The sequence below is a fragment of the Adiantum capillus-veneris genome, chromosome 16 (assembly GCF_014529385.1).
Source record: "Adiantum capillus-veneris isolate H3 chromosome 16, ASM1452938v2, whole genome shotgun sequence".
In the NCBI taxonomy this organism is placed as follows: Eukaryota; Viridiplantae; Streptophyta; class Polypodiopsida; order Polypodiales; family Pteridaceae; genus Adiantum; species Adiantum capillus-veneris.
This window is the reverse complement of record NC_140946.1, coordinates 108473453-108493543: the sequence shown is the minus strand read 5'-3', so window position 1 is coordinate 108493543 and position 20091 is coordinate 108473453. Positions and strand designations below refer to the sequence as shown.

The window sequence follows — 20091 nt, the reverse complement described above, 5'->3', positions numbered from 1 at the left end:
GCAACAGGGAGATTTCCGAAAATTGTGTTGGCTAATGAAGTGGCAGGCTGTACAAATTTTCGTGATTTACACTCGCAACTTTTTGGCTTTGCTTTTGGACCAGATGCTTTTAAGTTTGAAGACTTTTCACTGTAATTGCTTTTTAGGCTAAGGGCCTGAGATTAGGGCTCATTCTCTCGCATGCTTCCTAGAGAAGGTGCAGAGTCTGGAGTATCGGCTTACACTGTGTTGATGCAATATAAAGAAATACCGAAAGGGACGCCAAGGTTTGGGGCCAATACTCTCTGGGGTGGAATTCCGCCACTTCGTGTCACGTGTCGTCTCTCTCTTTCAGTTGCTATTTGAAGTGCTTGAAGTTGTTCAGTCTATTCTTTTCTATTGGCACGTGGTGCCCGCCTTGTGACAAGCCCCCCCAAACCGCAGCCTGCGTCGTTTGGAGGTGCTGAGAGTAACCACTGCTCAGACTTCTTAATACTCCTCCCACATAACCATCCAGGTCCGGACCTTTTTAGGTTATGCGGGAGGAATGATGAGGGAGTTGTTGAATATCTCCCGACCCGGACCTTGTCAGGTTATGCGGGAGGAGTGTTCATCGGCGGCTTTATGTTCCTATGTCTTGTAACATGCATATGTAAGCATTTGTGTTGCATTGTGATGTGCCAACTACTAAATATTCCTAATTGGATGAGATTGCCTGGGTATGTGATTTTAGTGCATCAAGACACTCGTGGAAGATTAGTACGGTCTGGGTGTGATGGCTAATTTTACTACGCCGGAATATCAAGAGTTTCGATCTTGACGATAGGAGAAGCTAACTCATTGATCAAAAGAGCAGAAAGGAGAAGCTAACTCCTTGATCAAAACAGCCGAAAGGAGAAGCTAACTCCTTGATCAAAACAACAGAAAGGAGAAGCTAACTCCTTGATCAAAAGAGCAAACTGATTGTCCCTCAGATTGTCCCTCGGAAATTTTTGAGCTAACTTGAGTTGTTTTGCAGATATGTTGTAATCACCCCTCTTGAAAGAATTGTAAGCACCCTGGATTACACCTGCAAAAACAGATGCAAGCCATAAACCAGTTCAATAGACATTGACTCTAAGTACCGACGCACTAGACGACACATCCAGCACTTGCACAAAGACGACAGCCATTGAACATCAAATCCATTCAAATCAAGTCACATAGAATCCATCGAGATCTAGGACCGTGATTCTTGGCAACACCGGACCTAGATCCACACCGGACCTCACTGATGTCGGATTAACTAATTCTTATTGCGATCATGTCCATAGAATCTCAAGATTGAAATGACGCAATCATTTTGTCTTTCAAACCTAAACTCAAATGAAATCACATGAGAGAGTACACATAAATCAGATTCATTTCAGGAATTCCCATTTCAAAGTTCTTCATTCATAAAGTCATATAGCAAAATACTGTCAGCATATCGGTACCCCTAAAGTCCAAAGGGAAATCGGTGACTTTATTCCATCGGGGTAATCTGTGACAAAGAAACAGAGCAACTCCCCTCTTGTGCAATCCCGACTGCACCAGATTCAACCCTACCGATCTGCGGGATCCATTCTCTCTCAAAAAAGACGCAGCTAGACCGAAAGCCTCAAGGGAATCTGTGCCAAAGAAACAGAGCAACTCCCCTCTTGTGCAATCCCGACTACACCATGTTGGGGTATAAAGCCCAATGTGGTCGCCCAGGTAAGTGGGCGGGCCACCAGGTATGTACACATATTCTTTTGTAAAAACCTAATTAGAACTCACTATTCTCTACACATTACAGTAGAGAGAGTTCACCATATCGTCGTGTTCTTCTTCTCGCACTATCTCTCGCGTCACACTTCTGCTCGTACTCCTTCAACTGGTATCAGAGCTCAGATCGAGGCTCGGGGCAGCACTGCAGGAGGCTAGAGTCACCGGCTCAGATTGGAGTGAAATTCGACAAGCAAAGACACGGCCCCAAATCCAGTGGGAGTGCCCAAAGGGCTTGGTGTTCTCAGAATTTCATTCTGAGGTCATCTCGGCCACCGTTCGACTTCGACAAAGTTCTACGCAGGCCATTTTCGACTACGTGGTCTCGGCGGGTGCAGATCCGACTCTGCAAATTTGGGGTTTCGGCCTACGACTGCAGGTGCTGAGGATATCGGCACTCCCAGAGTGCTGATTTGTGGTTGTCTACACATCGAAGGACGGCTCACACTTCTTGGAGGCGTGTCACATACGACACGGGCGCATCTACACACAGACTGTAGGCGACATCCACTAGTTCATAAGGTAGCTTGTGTTTGCTGCTTGATATTCCAGATTTCATCCTGACATTGCAGGTACTTCCACATGGGATGTATTGTCAGAGATGATGTATGTCTGTTGAGGGTTTGTTGGCTGTGAGTCACGCAGCAAACAATCGCCGCAGCGGTTACAGCATATAGTGAGACATTTGTGGATGTATGATTTTGTGGGAAGTCTATGTACTGTCAGATTTACTGCAGCCTTTGTTGAGGGTCGAGTGAGGTTTTATTAAGCTGGGGGATTCTCGAATGTTGAGATCCTTTCGGTGATACAGGTCCTGGAGCGATCCCTCGAGCACCCTTAGATAGGCAGCTAGGATGTATTGATTGTGAGTTAGACAGTTGGGATTGCATCTTTGCTTTACTGCCGTTGAGGCATTGTCGCAGTCTATGCTTACAGGACAGTGACAGACAGTACAGGTGCAGGACAGGTTTACCCACAGCTTACAGTGTTAGAGAGACAGTGGTTTTTTGAGCTTTTTTTTTTTGGTCTGTTTTTTGAGTACACCAGAGCCATTTTACAAAGGAGACTCTGCCGAAATTTATGCAGAATCTGAAGCTTCCTTGGTTCATTTGACAGGTTGATATTGGTTCAGAGGTCAGTTTACAGGGGAAACTCTGCCGAATTTTTCCCAGTAAAGTAAACTACTGTGAAGCGTAGCTATGGCTGGATCACAGGACACTGCTCTTTACAATATCAAGAAGCGGGATGGAACCAATTTCCCATTGTGGAAGAAGCAGATTTGGCACGTGTTGGTACAAAAGAAGCAGATAAAACCTATAAAGCTCAAGCGGATAAAACCAAAAGATATGGACGAAGATGAATGGAGCGAAATGGATGAATTGGCACTTTCTACCATTATGCTGACTTTGGCAGAAAGCGTTTACTTCAATGTAGCAGACGAGATGTCGGCTTATCAAGCATGGACAAAGCTGAGTGATCTTTATGAGAAGCAGAGTGCAACTTCACAGGTATACTGGCTTAAGAAGCTTGTTGACTTGAAGATGAAAGAAGGGCCCTATGTCCAATCATCTCAATGAATTCAACACCATCTACAGTCAGTTGTCAGCTCAAGGTGTCAAGTTTGATGAACCTGTTAGAGCTATGTTCCTGTTGATCACATTGCCAGAAAGTTAAGACACTTTTCGCACAGCTTTGAGTAATTCTGCACCTCCAGATGGTTTGAACATAGCAGGTGTAGAAGGAAGTCTGCTTACTGAAGAAACCAATAGAAAGACAATGGACAAAGGCAAAGGAACAGCCTTAGTTGTCAGGGGAAGGACCAAAGAAAAGTACAAAGGTGGAAAGAGGAATCAGTCTCGTAGCAAGTCCCGCAGTGCTAAAGGCAAGAGTAACATAGAATGCTACCATTGTGGCAAGAAGGGTCACATGAAAAGAGACTGCAGAGAATGGAAGCAGAAAAAGGCAAAGAGAAAGCTGAAGACCATGGTGAGAAGAACAAGTCCTCAGTGAAGATTCAAGAAATAAATGTGACAAACACTATTACAGAGGATAAGAGTCTAGTGTCAGGAGACATCTACTTCTTGAAGAATACAATGGACTCAGCTCTTCTTACAGCATCTGATGGAAATGCACTAAGTGACTGGATTATAGACTCAGGGGCATCACTTCATGTGTCTCCAAACAAAGAGTGGTTTACCTCACTGACAATGGTGGAGAGTATGTTTCAAAGGCCTTTCAAGACTTTTGTGAGTCAAAAGGTATAAAACGTGAACTTACTGCTCCTTACAATCCTCCTCAAAATGGTGTTGCTGAGAGGATGAATAGGACCATACAAGAGAAGGTCAGAAGTATGTTGTCTAATGCACAACTGCCAAATGGGTTTTGGGCTGAAGCTGTATCAACAGCTGTTCATCTTGTAAATAGATCTCCTAGCAAGGTTTTGCAGAAGGATTCAGTGCCAGAGATGGTATGGTCAGGCAAAATGCCCTCATACAAGCATCTCAGAGTCTTTGGCTGTGAGGCATATACTCACGTTCCAAAGGAATTTAGGAACAAACTTGAGCCAAAGAGTAGAAAGTGCATCTTTCTAGGCTATGGTAATTCTGGTGAGATGGGGTACAGACTTTGGGATCCAGAATCTAGAAAGGTTATCCGCAGCAATGATGTTCACTTTAATGAATCCAAATATCATTCTAAACCAGAGAGGGTTGAGGAGATTAGAAGAGTTGTCTTCCAAGAAGATGGACCTGCACGCATAGTTACCCGGAACGCGGAACGGGAACGGCAACGGGATCCCCGCGGAACGGGGGAACGGCTAGGGGTCCGGAACGAGAACGTCGCGGAACGGGAGGTATAAAAAACACCCAAATAGTGCAATTTTTAGCTCCTTGTGTTTAAATACAAGGAGTATTAGAGTGCTTTGACTCTAATACTCACAAAAAACTCGTTTTGAAGACCATTCAACCTTGCTATGACTAGATGATGTGAGAGAGAGAGAGAGAGAGAGAGAGAGAGAGGGAGAGGGAGAGATTTGAGAGAGTGGGAGGGAGAGGAAGAGAGCTTGAAGGCTTGAAGCCTTGAGCCTTGAGAGAGTGAGTCTTGAGAGGGAGAGATCTTGAGAGTGAGAGGGAGAGCTTGAGCCTTGAGGATTAGCTTGTGAAGAGAAAGGGGAAGGAGGGTGCATTTTATGAGTCCTTGAGGCCTTGCACACTTTCAAAAGAAGCCCAAACATTTACTTCAATTTTTTCAATTTTTGCCAAATTTGTTTGTAGCCGTTGGCCGTTCCAGGGGCATTCCGGAACGATCCGGGGGCATTTCGGAACGGTCCGGAACGGCCGTTCCGGTTTGCATTGGCCACCCGGAATGTCAGACATTCCAAGACATTCCGGAACGTTCGGGAAGAGAACTGCCCCCCGGAACGCCAGAACGGGGGCTAGGGGGCGTTCCCCGGTAACTATGCCTGCACGTGCAAGACAAAATGTCAGGGCTCAAGAAGAGCAAGGACAGGATAGATTGGAACCACAGGTTGTGGCTGAGCCTGAGCCACCTATTGTGCGTAGATCTGGACGTATCACGCGACCTCCTGATAGGTTTGTTCCATCTATGAACTATGTTATGTTGACTGATTGCAATGAGCCTTCATGTTACAAGGAAGCAGTGCAAATGAAGGACTTCGGGAATTGGCAATTGGCCATGCAGTCAGAGATGACAGCTCTGCATAAAAACCAGACATGGAAGCTAGTTAAATTACCACGGGGCAAAAAGGCTCTACCCTGTAAATGGGTTTACAGGTATAAGATCACCGCTCATGATAGTCAGCCAAAGTACAAAGCAAGGCTTGTTGCCAAGGGCTTTAAGCAAGAACAAGGCATTGACTTTGAGGAAGTCTTCTCTCCGGTGGTCAAGATGACTACATTGAGATGCTTTCTTGCATTGGTTGCCATATTAGATTTGGTGTTGCACCAAATGGATGTCAAGACAGTGTTCTTGCATGGTGATTTAGATGTGGAAATTTACATGCAGCAGCCAGAAGGGTTTGTTGAGAAAGGCAAGGAAGATTGGGTATGCCAGTTGTTAAAGAGTCTTTATGGCTTAAAACAATCATCGAGGGCATGGTACCATAAATTCCACAAGTTTATGCTTTCTCAAGGCTACAAACGTAGTGAGTTCGATCACTGTCTATATACAAAGAAGGCTAAGGATGGCAGTTGGCTGATCCTTATTTTGTATGTGGATGACATGTTGATTGCTGGCAAGCACTTGGAAGAAATTTCAGCTTTGAAGTCAAAGATGGCAAAATCGTTTGACATGAAAGACATGGGTGAGGCAAGTCATATACTTGGTATGCGCATTGAGAGAGACAGACCAAAGAAGTTGATTTGGTTATCTCAAACAGAGTATATTGACAAGGTTTTGCAACGTTTCAATATGGAGAAGGGAAAGGCATTGAGTGTTCCATTGCCACCATATGTGAAACTTAGCAAACAAGATTGTCCTGTGTCTGAGGAAGAACAGGCTGAAATGGATAAGATTCCATATGCGTCTGAAGTGGGTAGTTTGATGTATGCAATGATTGCTATTCGCCCAGACATTGCATTTGCAGTGGGAGTAGTAAGTGGATACATGTCAAACCCAGGCAAGAAACATTGGGAGGCAGTGAAAGGAATATTGAGATACCTGAAAGCTACAAAGAGTATGCGTATATGCTATGGGAGTCAGGAGCTAAGTGTAAAGGGTTTTACAGACTAATATTATGCAGGTGACTTAGACAACCGAAGGTCTACGTCAGGGTATGTCTTTACACTGGCTGGTGGAGCAGTATCATGGAGTTCTAGATTACAAGATTGTGTTACTCAGTCTACTACAGAGGCTGAATATGTTGCAGCATCAGAGGCATGCAAAGAATCAATTTGGCTTAATCGACTAGTAACAGATTTGGGAATCAAAGAAGAGATGCCTGTGTTATATTGTGATAGTCAAAGCGCTATACAATTGGCTCGCAATCCAGTTTATCACTCAAAGACAAAGCATGTGGATGTGAAGTATCATTTCATCAAGGAAATGCTCGAGGATGAGCAACTTCAGCTTGTCAAAGTTCACACCACAGAAAATCCTGTTGATCTACTTACAAAAGGACTTCCCTCAGAGAGCTTTGCGCATTTTCGCAAGCAGTTAGGTGTAGGGTAGTACATCACTTCTCTACATCTCTTGTATATTAGCTTGTATGGTAGCTTCTCTCACACTTAAAGTACCACATTGGACTTTAAGTGGGAGGTTGTTGGGGTATAAAGCCCAATGTGGTCGCCCAGGTAAGTGGGCGGGCCGCCAAGTATGTACACATATTCTTTTGTAAAAACCTAATAAGAACTCACTATGCTCTACACATTACAGTAGAGCGAGTTCACCATATCGTCGTGTTCTTCTTCTCGCACTCTCTCGCGTCACACTTCCGCTCGTACTCCTTCACACCAGATTCAATCCTACTGATCTGCGGGACCCATTATCTCTCAAAAAAGACGCAGCTAGACCAAAAGCCTCAAGGGAAGTTCCAATATCTGAGGAGTATTTGCTAGGTCCTCCTCCATCCACTTCGCATCTAATGCTAAATAGTTATTGAATTTCACCAAAAACCGCCGTATCACTTTACCTTCCACTTTCCTTTTCTTATGAGTCAGTATCTGTTCAAGAACGAGTATCTCCTCGCTCGCTTCCACTTCACGTTGCTCATCAGGCTCCCTGTCGACTGACACGTCTCTCTTAAAAGGTTTCAAGAGACTCGCATGAAAAGCATTGTGAATCTTCCAAGTATCTCGCAATTTAAGTCTAAAGGATACATCATTTATCTTTTCTTGAATCTAGAAAGGGCCATAACATCGCATACTTAGCTTTGAAAAAAGCTGTTCCTTTCCCTTTCGTTTCCTCAGGCGTGCCTTCTCAAATCGTAAGAGCGCCCAATCATCTTCCTTCAACTGCAAGTTGCGTCGATGTTTATCAGCTGCCTTCTTATGCCGTGCTTGAGACTTCTCAAGAGCCTCACTGATTTTGGCAAAAGCAATGTCCAAATCTCTCGTATAGTGATCCGTTTCACAAATCTTATCTTTGGTCCTTAGAAATGGAAGAACCTTCTTCGCACCCTCGATTACCTCAATAGGCGCCTTCCTCGTCGATGAATGAACCGTGTTGTTGTAGGCAAATTCCATCATTCAAATGGCTTTTACAAGTCTAGCAAGGCCAGCACTGGTCCCGCCGTAGTCAACTTTCCTTTGAGATTTTGAAAAGCAGTAATCTCTATCGATCCCCAAGTGAAAGGAACCCCTTTCTGAGTGAGTAATTGTTGCAAAGGAGAAGCTATCTCTGCAAATTTTCGAATGAACCGCCGATAATAAGAACACAAGCCTAGAAAGCTTCGAACTTCATAAACATTCTTTAAGTCATGCCAATCATGAATAGTCTCAATTTTGGTCCGGTCCATCTTTACCCCTTCTGCTAAGAGGATGTGTCACGTGACACATCCAACCATATGTGTCCGTGGACAAGCTACAGAATAACAAGGGTTCAGTTCAGTCCAGTCGGACTAGATTAGCAAGTGATCTGGCACTTTTGTGAGTCTGTTCGCAGACCGTGCATGTCCAGTCACTTAGTGTAGATGCATATCCTCTGGCTGCACACAGCATGATCATAAGCATTCCCATTAGAATCCTTCAGGGGAATTTTCCAGTGCATTTAGCCTATTTTCCCTATTTTTGACATTTTTCACTTATTATTTTTAAGTGCCCAAGACCACAAGAACCCAAGACTTCAGTGCATGGTCATCACTCGAAGCGGAACGGATACTTCGCTTGGAGGTGATGCGCATGAGAGAGGCGAAGAAGAATTTTCGCCACCAGGAGGTTTTTCCAACCCCCCATCTACGCCAAGGATTCCACCAACTCCTATGGAGGCTTTGAAGCAATTGTTTCTGGAAAGAAAGTTAGAACGCGAAGAAAAAGAAGCAGAAAGAAAGGCCTACGAAGAAGAAATGGCAGCCATAGATCGTGAATACGAAGAAAGCATGGCAGCCATAGAACGTAAGTACGACTTGGAAGACAAAGAAAGACAAGCCAACTTGGATCGCGAGATCAAAGAAAGTCACGCAAAATTTGATCGCGAGAACAAAGCCATCAAAGAAAAGAGTGACCAACACATGAAAGAATTCTTGAGACTCTTTTCTCAAGTTCAGGCACATATGCAAGAGATTCGGGAAAAGGAGAAGCTCTCAGTCTCTTCTTCTCCAAAGCATGACACACAGGATTTGCATGATTATGAGAAGCAGGATGGTTTGAATGATAATGATGAGCATGATGATTTGGATGACACTGACAAGCATGATGATTTGCATGATCAAGATGTGATTGCTCACGAACATGATGATTTGCATATCAAGATGTGATTTCTCACACGCATGATGAATTGCAAGATCACAATATGATTGTTCACAAGGATGATGAGTTAGTTGATGCTTTTTCTAGCGAAGCTAACCTCGTTGCAGATTCGATCAATCACGAAGGATCGATCTTGGCTCTCGAGCCTAGGTTCAAAGAACCCTCACAGGAAGTATTATGTGTTCGCATGATTAGTACGCACGCATTGTTCGAGTGTTTCATTCGTGATCGTTTCTTGTATTTTAGTCAGCGTTTTTATGTGATCCCTTTTCCTAGGCATGACATATTGTACGTTGAGCACGTTTCACTCATGAATGAGCACAAATATATGCGGATTTTCATGAAAAGCTGAAAGTATGCATTCAAGGAAGTCACATTCCATGTCTCTTCCTTGGCACGACACAGTACCCGAAAGAGCACATGAAAGTATGAGCACCAAGCATGGGCATTTCCGTTGTGAATTGCCACAGTTGATTGCTTTAGATCAAAAGAGCGATCTCATTGGTTGCGTGTGTGTGGTGAACGGTTTGGTACTCCATCTCTTTGTTCATCTACATTGCATGCACAATCTTTGAGGAGACAAGATTTTTTCCACTCACTTTACATGGAATGGGTATGTTCATGTTTTTGTGTTGGAAGTGGTTTCAGGACTTTTCAGCCTCGAAGATTCTTGAAGAAGAAAGAAGCATGACTCTAGACGAAGTTGAAGCATCGAAGGAGCCACAAAAGATTGTCGCTTTCGGCGCGACCCAAAGAAGCAAGCGTTGCAGACCTTTATGAAGTTCAAGTACCGCACGACCCACACATCAGAGTGGGTCGGCGAAGAGTCCCTTCCAAGATTCCGGATGCTATTGGCTATCTCCCTCGACGCCATATAGTTCGGTACCAGTACCTCACTTTGAAAAGGAGGGGATGTCACGTGACACATCCAACCCTATGTGTCCGTGGACAAGCTACAGAATAGCAAGGGTTCAATTCAATCCAGTCAGTCTAGATTAGCAAGTGATCTGGCACTTTTGTGAGTCTGTTCGCAGACCATGCATGTCCAGTCACTTAGTGTAGATGCATATCCTCTGGTTGCACAAAGCATGATCATAAGCATTCCCATCAGAATCCTTCAGGGGAATTTTCCATTGCATTTAGCCTATTTTCCCTATTTTTGACATTTTTCACTTATTATTTTTAAGTGACTTTTGTTGGAAAGTAGGTAGGGCAAATTGAGTAAGTTTGTATATAAGCAAACCTAGACTAGCACTAAATGGCAAAAGAGGCAACAGGAGCAAAGCTCAGCAGGCAACTTCTCAAGCAAGACCTTGGCGGTTCTCCCCTCCAAGCAAGACTCAAGCATCCAACGTTTTCTCCATCAAGCATCATCGCAAGGAGTTCCCTCAGCTAGCATTTTTGCAACAAGTAGTCACCGCAAGCAATCCCCATGCCTGGCATTTTCATAAGGCCTAGCGTTTTCAGCATTAGCTTCATCACCGGCAAAGCTGCAACACATCAGCGCTTTCAGCCATTGCCATCGCCACAGAAACCCCATGCCTAGCGTTTTTTATCCTAGCCAAAGCAGCCCCAGTTTCCAGCTGTCACGTGACACATCCAACCCTATGTGTCCGTGGACAAGCTACAGCATGATCACGGTTCAGTCAGTCCACTCAGTCTAGATTAGAAGTGATCTGGCACTTTTGTGAGTCTATTCGTAGACCGTGCATGCCCAGTCACTTAGCATAGACGCATATCCTCTGGTTGCACACAGCATGATCATCAATAATCCCATCAGAATCCATTAGAATCAGTTAAGGGAATTTTCCAGTGCATTTAGCCTATTTTCCCTATTTTTGACATTTTTCACTTATTAATTTAAGTGACTTCCCAACAAAAGTAGGTAGGGCAATTTTGCTAAATTTGTATATAAGCAAACCCAAGTTAGCACTCAATGGCAGAAGAGGCAGCAGGAGCTCCTCGCTCAACAGGCACCTTCTCAGCAAGAACCATCAAGAACTCCTTGCCTTGGCGATTTCCCTCTCCCTTGCCTTGGCATTTTCTCCAAGCCCTAGCGTTTTCAGTTTCCAGCAGGTCTCCACCGCATTGCATCCCTTGCACTAGCGTTTCTGCAGCAGATTGCTTCGCCACAGTACCCAGCTTTGCTAGCGTTTTTGCTACTCAACTCTCTAGCGTTTTTGGCTGCCAGCTTCCAGCGTTTTCAGCCATAGCGACAGCAGATAAACCAACGATTTTCAGCACCAAGCACAGAAGAAAAACAGCGATTTCAGCCCTGATTTACAGCAGCAAATCCCAGCGTTTTGCTGCATATACAACAGCGTTTTTTTCAGCCCTAAAAACGCAGCCAGACCTGCATTTTCAGCCGCCCAAAACAGCCCCAAGTTCAGCAGATTTGCAGCAGATAGAAGATCGCAGATTTCAGCCCTTTAGTCGTCGTCGCCATCCCAGTCGTCGTCACCGACATAGTCCCTAGACTTGCATCAGTCTCATGCATACCGTTTGTACCAGTTTGTGCAATCATAAGTAAACCACTCTCGCCGACGAGAGTGGGGCCTTCGGAGGAGGGTTTTACGTCTCTGGTGTCGTATCTCTCTTCTCTCTCTATCTCTCAGTCTCATACACTTGCACGCACAGTTTCCATTCACTTTGTTTGTGATCATAGCATTCTCTCATTAAGAACGGAAGGCTCTCCCTTCCATAAGAACAAAAGGAACCTTGAGCACAGTTCCGAGCACTCGTCTTGAGCAAAGCGCAAACATTCATTCCGCTGCACCTAACACCAACCTTTGGACATTTTCAGCCAATGATTTTCAGCCATCAAAGACCATCAGTTTTCAGCCCTAAGACCTGCAGAATTTCAGCAACAAAGACCAACAGAATCAGCCCCAAAACCAGCGTTTTTGGATTGTAGCAGATTTCAGCCCATAGCGTTTTTGGACAGCAGATAAAAGATTGCAGATTTCAGCCCTTAGGTCGGTGTCGTCATCCCCGTCGTCATCGTCGACATAGCCTAGACTTACATCAGTCACATGCATTCAGTTTGTACCAGTTTGTGCAATCATAAGTAGACCACTCTCACCGACGAGAGTGGGGCCTTCAGAGGAGGGCTTTACAACGTCTCTCTCTCTCTCTCTCTCTCTCTCTCTCTCTCTCTCTCTCTCTCTCTCTCTCTCTCTCTCTGTGTGTGTGTGTGTGTGTGTGTGTGTGTGTGTGTGTGTCTCATACACTTGCACGCACAATGTCCATTCGCTTTGTTATGATCACTGCACTCTCTCATTAAGAACGGAAGGCTCTCCCTTCCATAAGAACAAAAAGGAACCTTGAGTACAGTTCGGAGCACTCATCTTGAGCAAAGTTCAAACATTCATTCCGTTGCACCTTACACGATGTGTCCCACGAAATGTACCATAGGCAAGAAAAAGTCACTCTTTTTTGCGTTGATAATTAATTTATGCTTCTGCAATGCCTGAAAGACCTACAACAGTGATGTCTGTGTTCTACTTCATTCTTTGTGAAGACGATAATGTCGTCAAAGAAAGTGCCCACAAATGATCGGTACTCTCTAAAAATCCTATCCATCATTCGGTTGAATGTCCCCAGAGCATTCGTAAGTCCAAATAGCATAACCAAATATTCGTACAAACCAAAAGTTGCCGGGAAAGTTGTCTTGTAGACGTCCCCCGGAGCAATTGGATCTAATGATATTCACTCTTCACATCAATTATGCTAAAACAAGAGGAACCTGCAATCTGTCAAGTATATCATTGATCCTTGGAATAGGGAAGGAATTTGTTCTTAATGGTGATTTTATTGAGAGCTCTTTAGTCAATTCACATTCTCAAAAATCCATCTTTCTTTAGTACTAGCAATACCGGTGAACTCGATTGAGTTGTTTGGAAAGGAGACATAGGTACCTAAAAAAGCTATGTCCAAGTACACAACACTCGAGGGCGCATCCTTTTCTTTTGGGGAAAAAAACCTAACGATCGCAAGGGGAGGGGAAAAACTCTTGCATCTAAAAAGAAAGAAAGGACAAAGAAACATTTCACAAGCATGATGTACCCAGATGCTTGTCCATATTACATACCCATTTTTGAAACAAAGAAGTCTTTCACAAACATTATTTCTTCATTTTGAGCTCGGCTAACTCCATAAGGTGGTCGGTTGGGTGGTGTACTACCGGGAATCGAATCAATCGTGTGATCCTCAGGACGAGAAGGTGGTAACTCACCTCGGAGGCCTTCAGAGAAACAGTCAGCCTGTCCATATAAAAATTATTGTCATTCCTTTTCTAAATCAAACATGTTTGACCTTTGTTCATCATTCTATTCCTTCAAGAAGATCAAGTAAACAAAAAGACTCGATTTCATTAATTTGGAAATGGCCGAAGCCGATACAAGTGGGACGGACTCGCCCTTCAGCTTTACATCAAGTACAACCTCTCTGCCCTTCTCATTCTTCAAAGTCGCTTTCCTAGCCCTAATCGACCACGGCACTGTTCTTGTGGAACCGAGGGATTCCTAGGAGGACATCACACCCTTCCATAAGCAAGATATAAAAGTCCTCGTGCCTTAAATACCCCTGACAACGCAAATGAAGTTTGCCAATGACATGTGTAATAGCAACATCCTGTCTAGTGCTGCTAGAACAGCCTCCGCCTGTGGCCCCATTCAGTTGGTCGTAAATCCAAGTCGAGCCGCCAATTCTCGTGAAATAAAGTTGCCCTTGGCTCCTCCGTCAAAGAAGTTGAAGGCTTCTTGATCTCATACTTTGCCCCATGCACGACAAAGTTTTGTGCTTTCATCCATCTGATCTGGGTCAGTCCCCACACAATCTGGTACCAATCCTCAATTGTCTTTCCTTTTCTTCCGCGATCTTCTGTTGTTCTCGAACTCTCTTGTCTATCTTCTGATTGTCCGCTGGGTGTCTTTTTGGGGCACTGTGCGGATATATGTCCTTGTTCCCCACAATCGAAACACTTCTCTGCTTTGAGGTACTCGACTTTCTGTTCCTCTGTCAGTCAGGGACAAGTATCCTTCTTTTTCTGAAACTTCCCTTTTCTTCGGTTGTCATTTGCTGAATTTCGTCCGGTCCTTCGTGTCAACAGTTGATCCGTCGGTTAAGTCAGATTACCCTAATGCATAGCAAACCCTTGCTTAGCATGGCCCATCAATTGTTGTATGGACTCGAACTTCTATAGTAAGCACTATTTTGGGAAGTCCACAGCACAATCGCTCGATTTGCTGCTTAAAACTAATCTTTTTAAAAGAAGAAGCAGGTAGAAAAGCATCCCAAAATCTCTCACAATATAGATCCAAAGTGTCTCCCTTGGTCATGCGAAGATGATTCCAAGCTGTAACCACATCACGTTCATACTCCTGAGTGAGCCAAGAGGAGATAAAAAGTCACTTGAGTTTTAGCCACTTTGTCAGTGCTTCTTTTCATAGCAGAAGAGTGGACCGCCATGTTCGTGCATTCACTTTCAAATAAGATGTTGCTCTTCTGATCTTTGAGTGTTGTGAGTAGCGCCCTCCAAAAAAAGCTATGTCATTGTTGAATAAAAGCAAGGGCCTTGTGAGCATTTCAAAAACCTAAAAAGGTATCAAATTTTAGTGCTTATTCACCCTCCTTGAATTCTTTGGTCTTCTTGCTCTTATCCTCAAGATTGGATCTATATGAATGCTTCCGCTTTGAATAAAACATCTGGTCATCAGAGTCGGAACTCTCAAAAGAGGATGAATCCTCCTCAAAACTATCAGAAAATTTTCGAGATCTTCGATGGGGATCTGCTCTTGGCCTTCTTGTTCTTTCCATGTCTCAGGGTCTTACTTCGCTTCCTGCTCTTTCAATCCTCATCACTTGAATCAGAGGAGCTATTTGAACTGTCAGAAGAGGATGAGCATGAACTGGAAACGCTCTCACAATGTACATGCTTCTCTGTTTTTCGTGCATTGGCAAAAGAAGACTAACTGACGACCCAAATAACCAGGGTAGTCTTTTCATCAATTGCGTCTCTTTGAATGCTTCGTTTGTGGGCCCCAAAAGTTGGGAGACTCGTCGTCTTTCAACAACATCGTCAAGTTCATCTTCATGAACATCAGTGGAACAGGAGCTTTCTTCAGAGCTGACTTTAAGGGTGAATCGATGGCCGTACACCATCGGGAATGCATCTCATCAATCGGGTGCCGAGTCAAAAATTTTGCATATTGGGAATCCTTAGAATACTGGAGCATCTGCTTCGAACAAGCATCAACTTCTTGTTGACGCTGCATCTCCACTCCTTCATACTCTGTAGGCCATGGTGGCCCATACTCTTTGTCTGCTCGTCAATTAGAATTTTCCGTGCTTTCACCCGATCGAGAGTTGTCGGGAATGCATCTCATCAATCAGGTCATCAATCGGGCGCCGGGTCAAAAATTTCACATATTGGGGATCCTTTGAAGCATTTGCTTCGCACAAGCATCAACTTGTTGTTCACGCTGCATCTCCATTCGTTCATACTCCGTAGGCCATGGTGGCCCGTTTTGTCTACTCGTCCATTTTCCGTGCTTTCACCCGATCCAGAGTTGTCGGATTGGTTCGTCTGATTCTTGCGGGATTCGTCACCTTAATCAATGCGTGCCGCGATAAAAGGGATGGGATTTTCCTGGTGGAAGGAAAAATCGAGACACCCCAAGTCGAGAATTTGGCACGACACACGAGAGAATAACTTAAAAACACTTCACAAATTTAATCACAATTCACTTGAGTCGACACGACAAGGCGTAGTTCCGTGCCCGGAGGTATTGGCTTCAAAGTATGGTGCCCCTTTCGGTAATTATTTTTATATTAATGCTTGAGCAAAGTTACAGAGTCCGAGGGTCCTCTCTGCTCAGCTGCTCGTTAGTAAACTGAGTCCAAGAGGCCCTCTTCATACATATTTAAAGGACCCAAGGGCTCTCAAAAACAATACAAGAAAAGCTTCAACTCAAAAGCATCCTTCCCAAAAGTTGGCGCTGCCCTTAGGCTGCAACGTAAATCACAGAATTCCGTACAACTGCCACATCATCAATCAACGCAAGACACAGAGCGTCCGTACAGCTGTCACGTCAGCATCTTCTACGCAATCTCTCTTTTTTATTATCTAGTGTCCCCACGGCCCCATTGGACGGGACCCTATAAGTTGGAACAATTTATAACTTTAACTCTAGTCAATTTCCAAGCGGATATGCCAAGTCATTATTTTGTGACAAGGGGCCCTTGAGAGGGTTGGTTGGAATCCCACCGGGTGTCATCCTCCTTTCTTGCTCTCTCCCTCTACACCTTTCTCTCATTCCCTCTCAGGAAATATAAGGAACCATCATTCGTGCTAGGTCGCACACATCAAAGCAAGGAAAGAAGTTAAGATATGTGGAAGTGTAAAGTCTAGATCTCCACCATTTCAATTCTGCTACACCTGACAACCAAACGCATCTCTAATGAGAAGGGCTGCAAATACAGGTGAGATTTGAGATACAACGCAAAAAGGGGGCGGGGGGGGGGGGGGGGACTACAACAAAAAGCACTTAAAAACAAAGGGTTGATGCGAAAACGCAATAAATTTTAAAAAAACACGTTGATGTAGCCTCCCAAAGCATGTCGTAGGGTTTTCAGTTTTTGACCTTCTTGCTTCAATACCTTGTAGAGGTGGAGGAGCGCATGAGAGGAGACAAACACAATGTGTGAGGGAGAGAATGGCAAAGACCACTAACTTATTAACTCAAGAGACTACTCATACAACTAGATAATGAGAATGAGGGACAAAGGGTGGGTTATATATTGATAGTAACCTAAAAGACTGCAAGAAAATAGAGTACCCAATTTTGACCTAACAATCAATAAAGTTGCCACATCATAAACATAATGATGCTTGGCATAAAAGCTAAAATGTGCCACATCATCTAAAATGGGACAACTGACTAGTGAATGGTCCACAACAACAATGATGGGCCAAAAAGGGCTAAAAAAAGCATAAGCCAGGCCAATGTCACTGCAACCTAGGATGCTACCATCTAGTAATGACATATCTCCAACATCTCGCACATTTTCTAGAAATTTGATCCAGCTCAAGAGAAGTTGTCAAAATGGCATTGTGGTTACATTATCAAAAACGTTCTTATATACTTAAAACAAAGAATTTAACACGACACTTGCATTAAAATCTCCTTTTAGAAATTAAACGAAGTGTTCCAACCAGCAGATCGAAAGACTTTGAACGCTTCAACACATGGCAAGTTAATCACTTCATAAGCTAACTATCATCAAGATTGCATAACTTAAAGCTAATCTCTTCTTTTTCTTTTGGGGGGGTGTGTGTGTGTGTGTGTGTGTGTGTGTGGGGGGGGGGGGGGGGGGGGGGGGGGGGGGGGAAGGTCCGCAACAAAATCCCTTAAAACAAAGAGCTTATCTACTCTTTCTCTCTTGACTCTTTGAGTGTACAATTTTATTGCATTTGCCTCAATTCTGACCGTTAATGACTATGGAAAAGGGCCAGAAAATAGGTGGCTAACATGACAAAAGAGCTATCATGTTGCAGCTACCACGAGGAAAGAGCTGTCATGGGCGAAACACGTGAGGGCTTCACAGGTATCAACTTTGGAGAATGCCTATCTCCAGCCTTATACCATGACTAGTATACAAGATTCATCAGCCCAAAATCAACAAGCGAGAAAATCCTTAATAAAGCCACATGAAGGCTGAACCGGTACAGATATTTCCAGTATGCAAAATTACCTTCTTCATAGAAGCACTTTCATCTGAAGAACTGAAATGAGAAGAATAATGGCTGGGATTGTAAATTGATCCACCCAAAACCTCATCATTAAGCGACGACTGACGACTAGTTCGAGGACTAGATATGGGGCTAAACAAACCAGAGGTCCCAGCTCTTCCAAAATTTCCCTCAGCTGTGAAACGTTGATAGATACCTTGATCTTGTAAACCCAGCCTGTACATTTGAAGCCACACGAAAGCCGAAGAAAAGCGTACAACGAAGCCTGTTACTTGCATTAAAAGTACCACTTCCAGGGAAAAGGCCGTAAACTCCCCAGCATGAGTTTCAGCTGAATCTTGCCTGCATAAAAGACGACTGAGAATGCAGTTGCCACTCTTATGTGAACAAAAAGAAATTACGAATCCTTGAAACGCACCTAATTTCCACTGAAAACAAAACGAACCAAACAATATCAAGGAGGAGAGCAGATATCAGCAAGACTGCGTATGTTCTGGTCAGAGTCTGGCTTCCACTTTCAATAGCAACAAGAGCAAAGAGAGAGATGGCCAGATTTGCCAAAAGAAGCCCAATGTAAGAGACACCCAAAGAGCCGATCAATGAGCATCCAACCTAAAATATGACAATAGAATTTGTAAAAAGAAGTGCACATACAGTACATGCTGATTCATGAGCAGCCTGCTTACCCCTTGATACTTCATGACACACCACAAGTCAATCATGGTAGTTAATCACATGCTCATAAATGCACTTAAGCACACCAAATGACTAAGTAGATTCTTTGCCAGTGCCCGTGGGCATTACATGCGATGGAGAATTCTCCTTACACTCGAAAGAGTAATGCCATGCATAGATAGTAGACTGGCTACGGCTGCATCTTACAGAGCATGTGCTTCGTATCACCAAATAGCATGAATACTTTTTGCCACAACTATGCATGTAGGCAAGCATAACAGAAGGGACTGAGGGTGCAAGTTGTAAGCAATTCACCGCAAAACAAAACAAGTTGGAACAAAAGAATAGCAGTAGATGCCTTTGCTCTAACTCGGTAGGCTATGAAGTCAAAACGCAATAAGGTATAGTTGAGCTTTTACGAAAACCAAAGCACAGCTGGGCGGAGGGAAACCTGTATGTAAAGAAGAATAACAGCAAGAAACTGGAGGTTTTCGTAAGTCTGGAACCATGCCCTGATCCTTGCCCGGGCAGCAGCACACAGCATATTCTCGATAAGAAATAGAAATAGAGGAGCATTGCCGTCAGGTGGCTGGATCAGAAAATGAGAAGCAGAAAAGGAGAGGTTCTCTCAAAGAAACGGGTGCTTCCATTGACGGTAAGTATTTGCTTGCTTTAGGCCTCAGCTTGCTGGGAATGGATTGCCTTCTTGGTAGCTTTCTGCGCGATGATGGCGAATTGGCTCTGCATTAAAAATCGTGAAGTAGCTTCCCGCAGCAAAAATGGCGAAGAAAACGAGGCAACAGTTTCTGTATCTATTTCTCACAGCACACGGCTAACGGTAATGTGCAGAACGAAATGTGAACCTGCGTAGTCGCTGGTTATCAACGGAAACCAGCTGCAAGCTTGACGATGGTAGCTCCTGACGATGGAGATGGCAAATCGCAAGGCCTGTGTGCATCCCTTGGGGTCATAACTTACAAGTAAGAAGAGGCGCCTCCTTCTTTAAACAAAACTGCTGCTTCAACAAGCTTGCTGTGATGGTCCTGCTTTTCACCTTTCTTGTAAAGGGCAAAAGCCACTCAATTGTATTTTTCACTATATTTGATCGAGCTATGAGCAAATGGAGGGCATCTTGCTTCCACACACAGGTGATAGCAGGCCACCAATATTGGAAGGTTGGGGCCCAGACACCCTCAACACTATCTCATACGGGCATCAATGGCATACGCCTAATTCTCGGAGCGCGAGAATCATGGGTCGTCGATCTTGCGACGCGTTCGAAATTTACCAATTTTCTTGAATTTACACAACTGACCCGAATTTACACAGCGACAGGTTCATAATAAAAGGAACCCTTCTCCCTATGCTTTCAGCAAGCACGCGTAGGCTAGGTGGTTAAGGTGGTAGGCTTGCAAAGAGGACGTCCTCAGTTCGAAGCCGGGGGAGGAGGGGAGGGGGGGGAAGGGGGCCTGCCCGAAT

General features: G+C 44.2%; 1 protein-coding gene across 3 annotated transcripts in view; it reads right to left on the bottom strand.

Moving 5' to 3' along the window:
• Positions 1 to 19671, bottom strand: part of LOC147439624 (uncharacterized) — a 58983-nt gene extending 39312 nt beyond the window's left edge. Inside the window, exons 1-4 of one of the 3 annotated variants that reach the window (XM_086485439.1) lie at positions 19476 to 19668; positions 19064 to 19353; positions 18356 to 18549; positions 17940 to 18279 (exon numbers count right to left, since the gene is read on the bottom strand). In XM_086485439.1, the coding sequence (XP_086341565.1) occupies positions 17940 to 18279; positions 18356 to 18549; positions 19064 to 19156 (627 nt within the window). In that variant the 5' untranslated portion in view covers positions 19157 to 19353; positions 19476 to 19668. Of the gene's footprint in view, positions 1 to 17640; positions 17836 to 17939; positions 18280 to 18355; positions 18550 to 19063 lie in introns of those variants that run through there. The other 2 variants (XM_086485440.1, XM_086485438.1) reach the window with 2 other exon arrangements.
• Between the last annotated feature and the right edge of the window lie 420 nt (positions 19672 to 20091).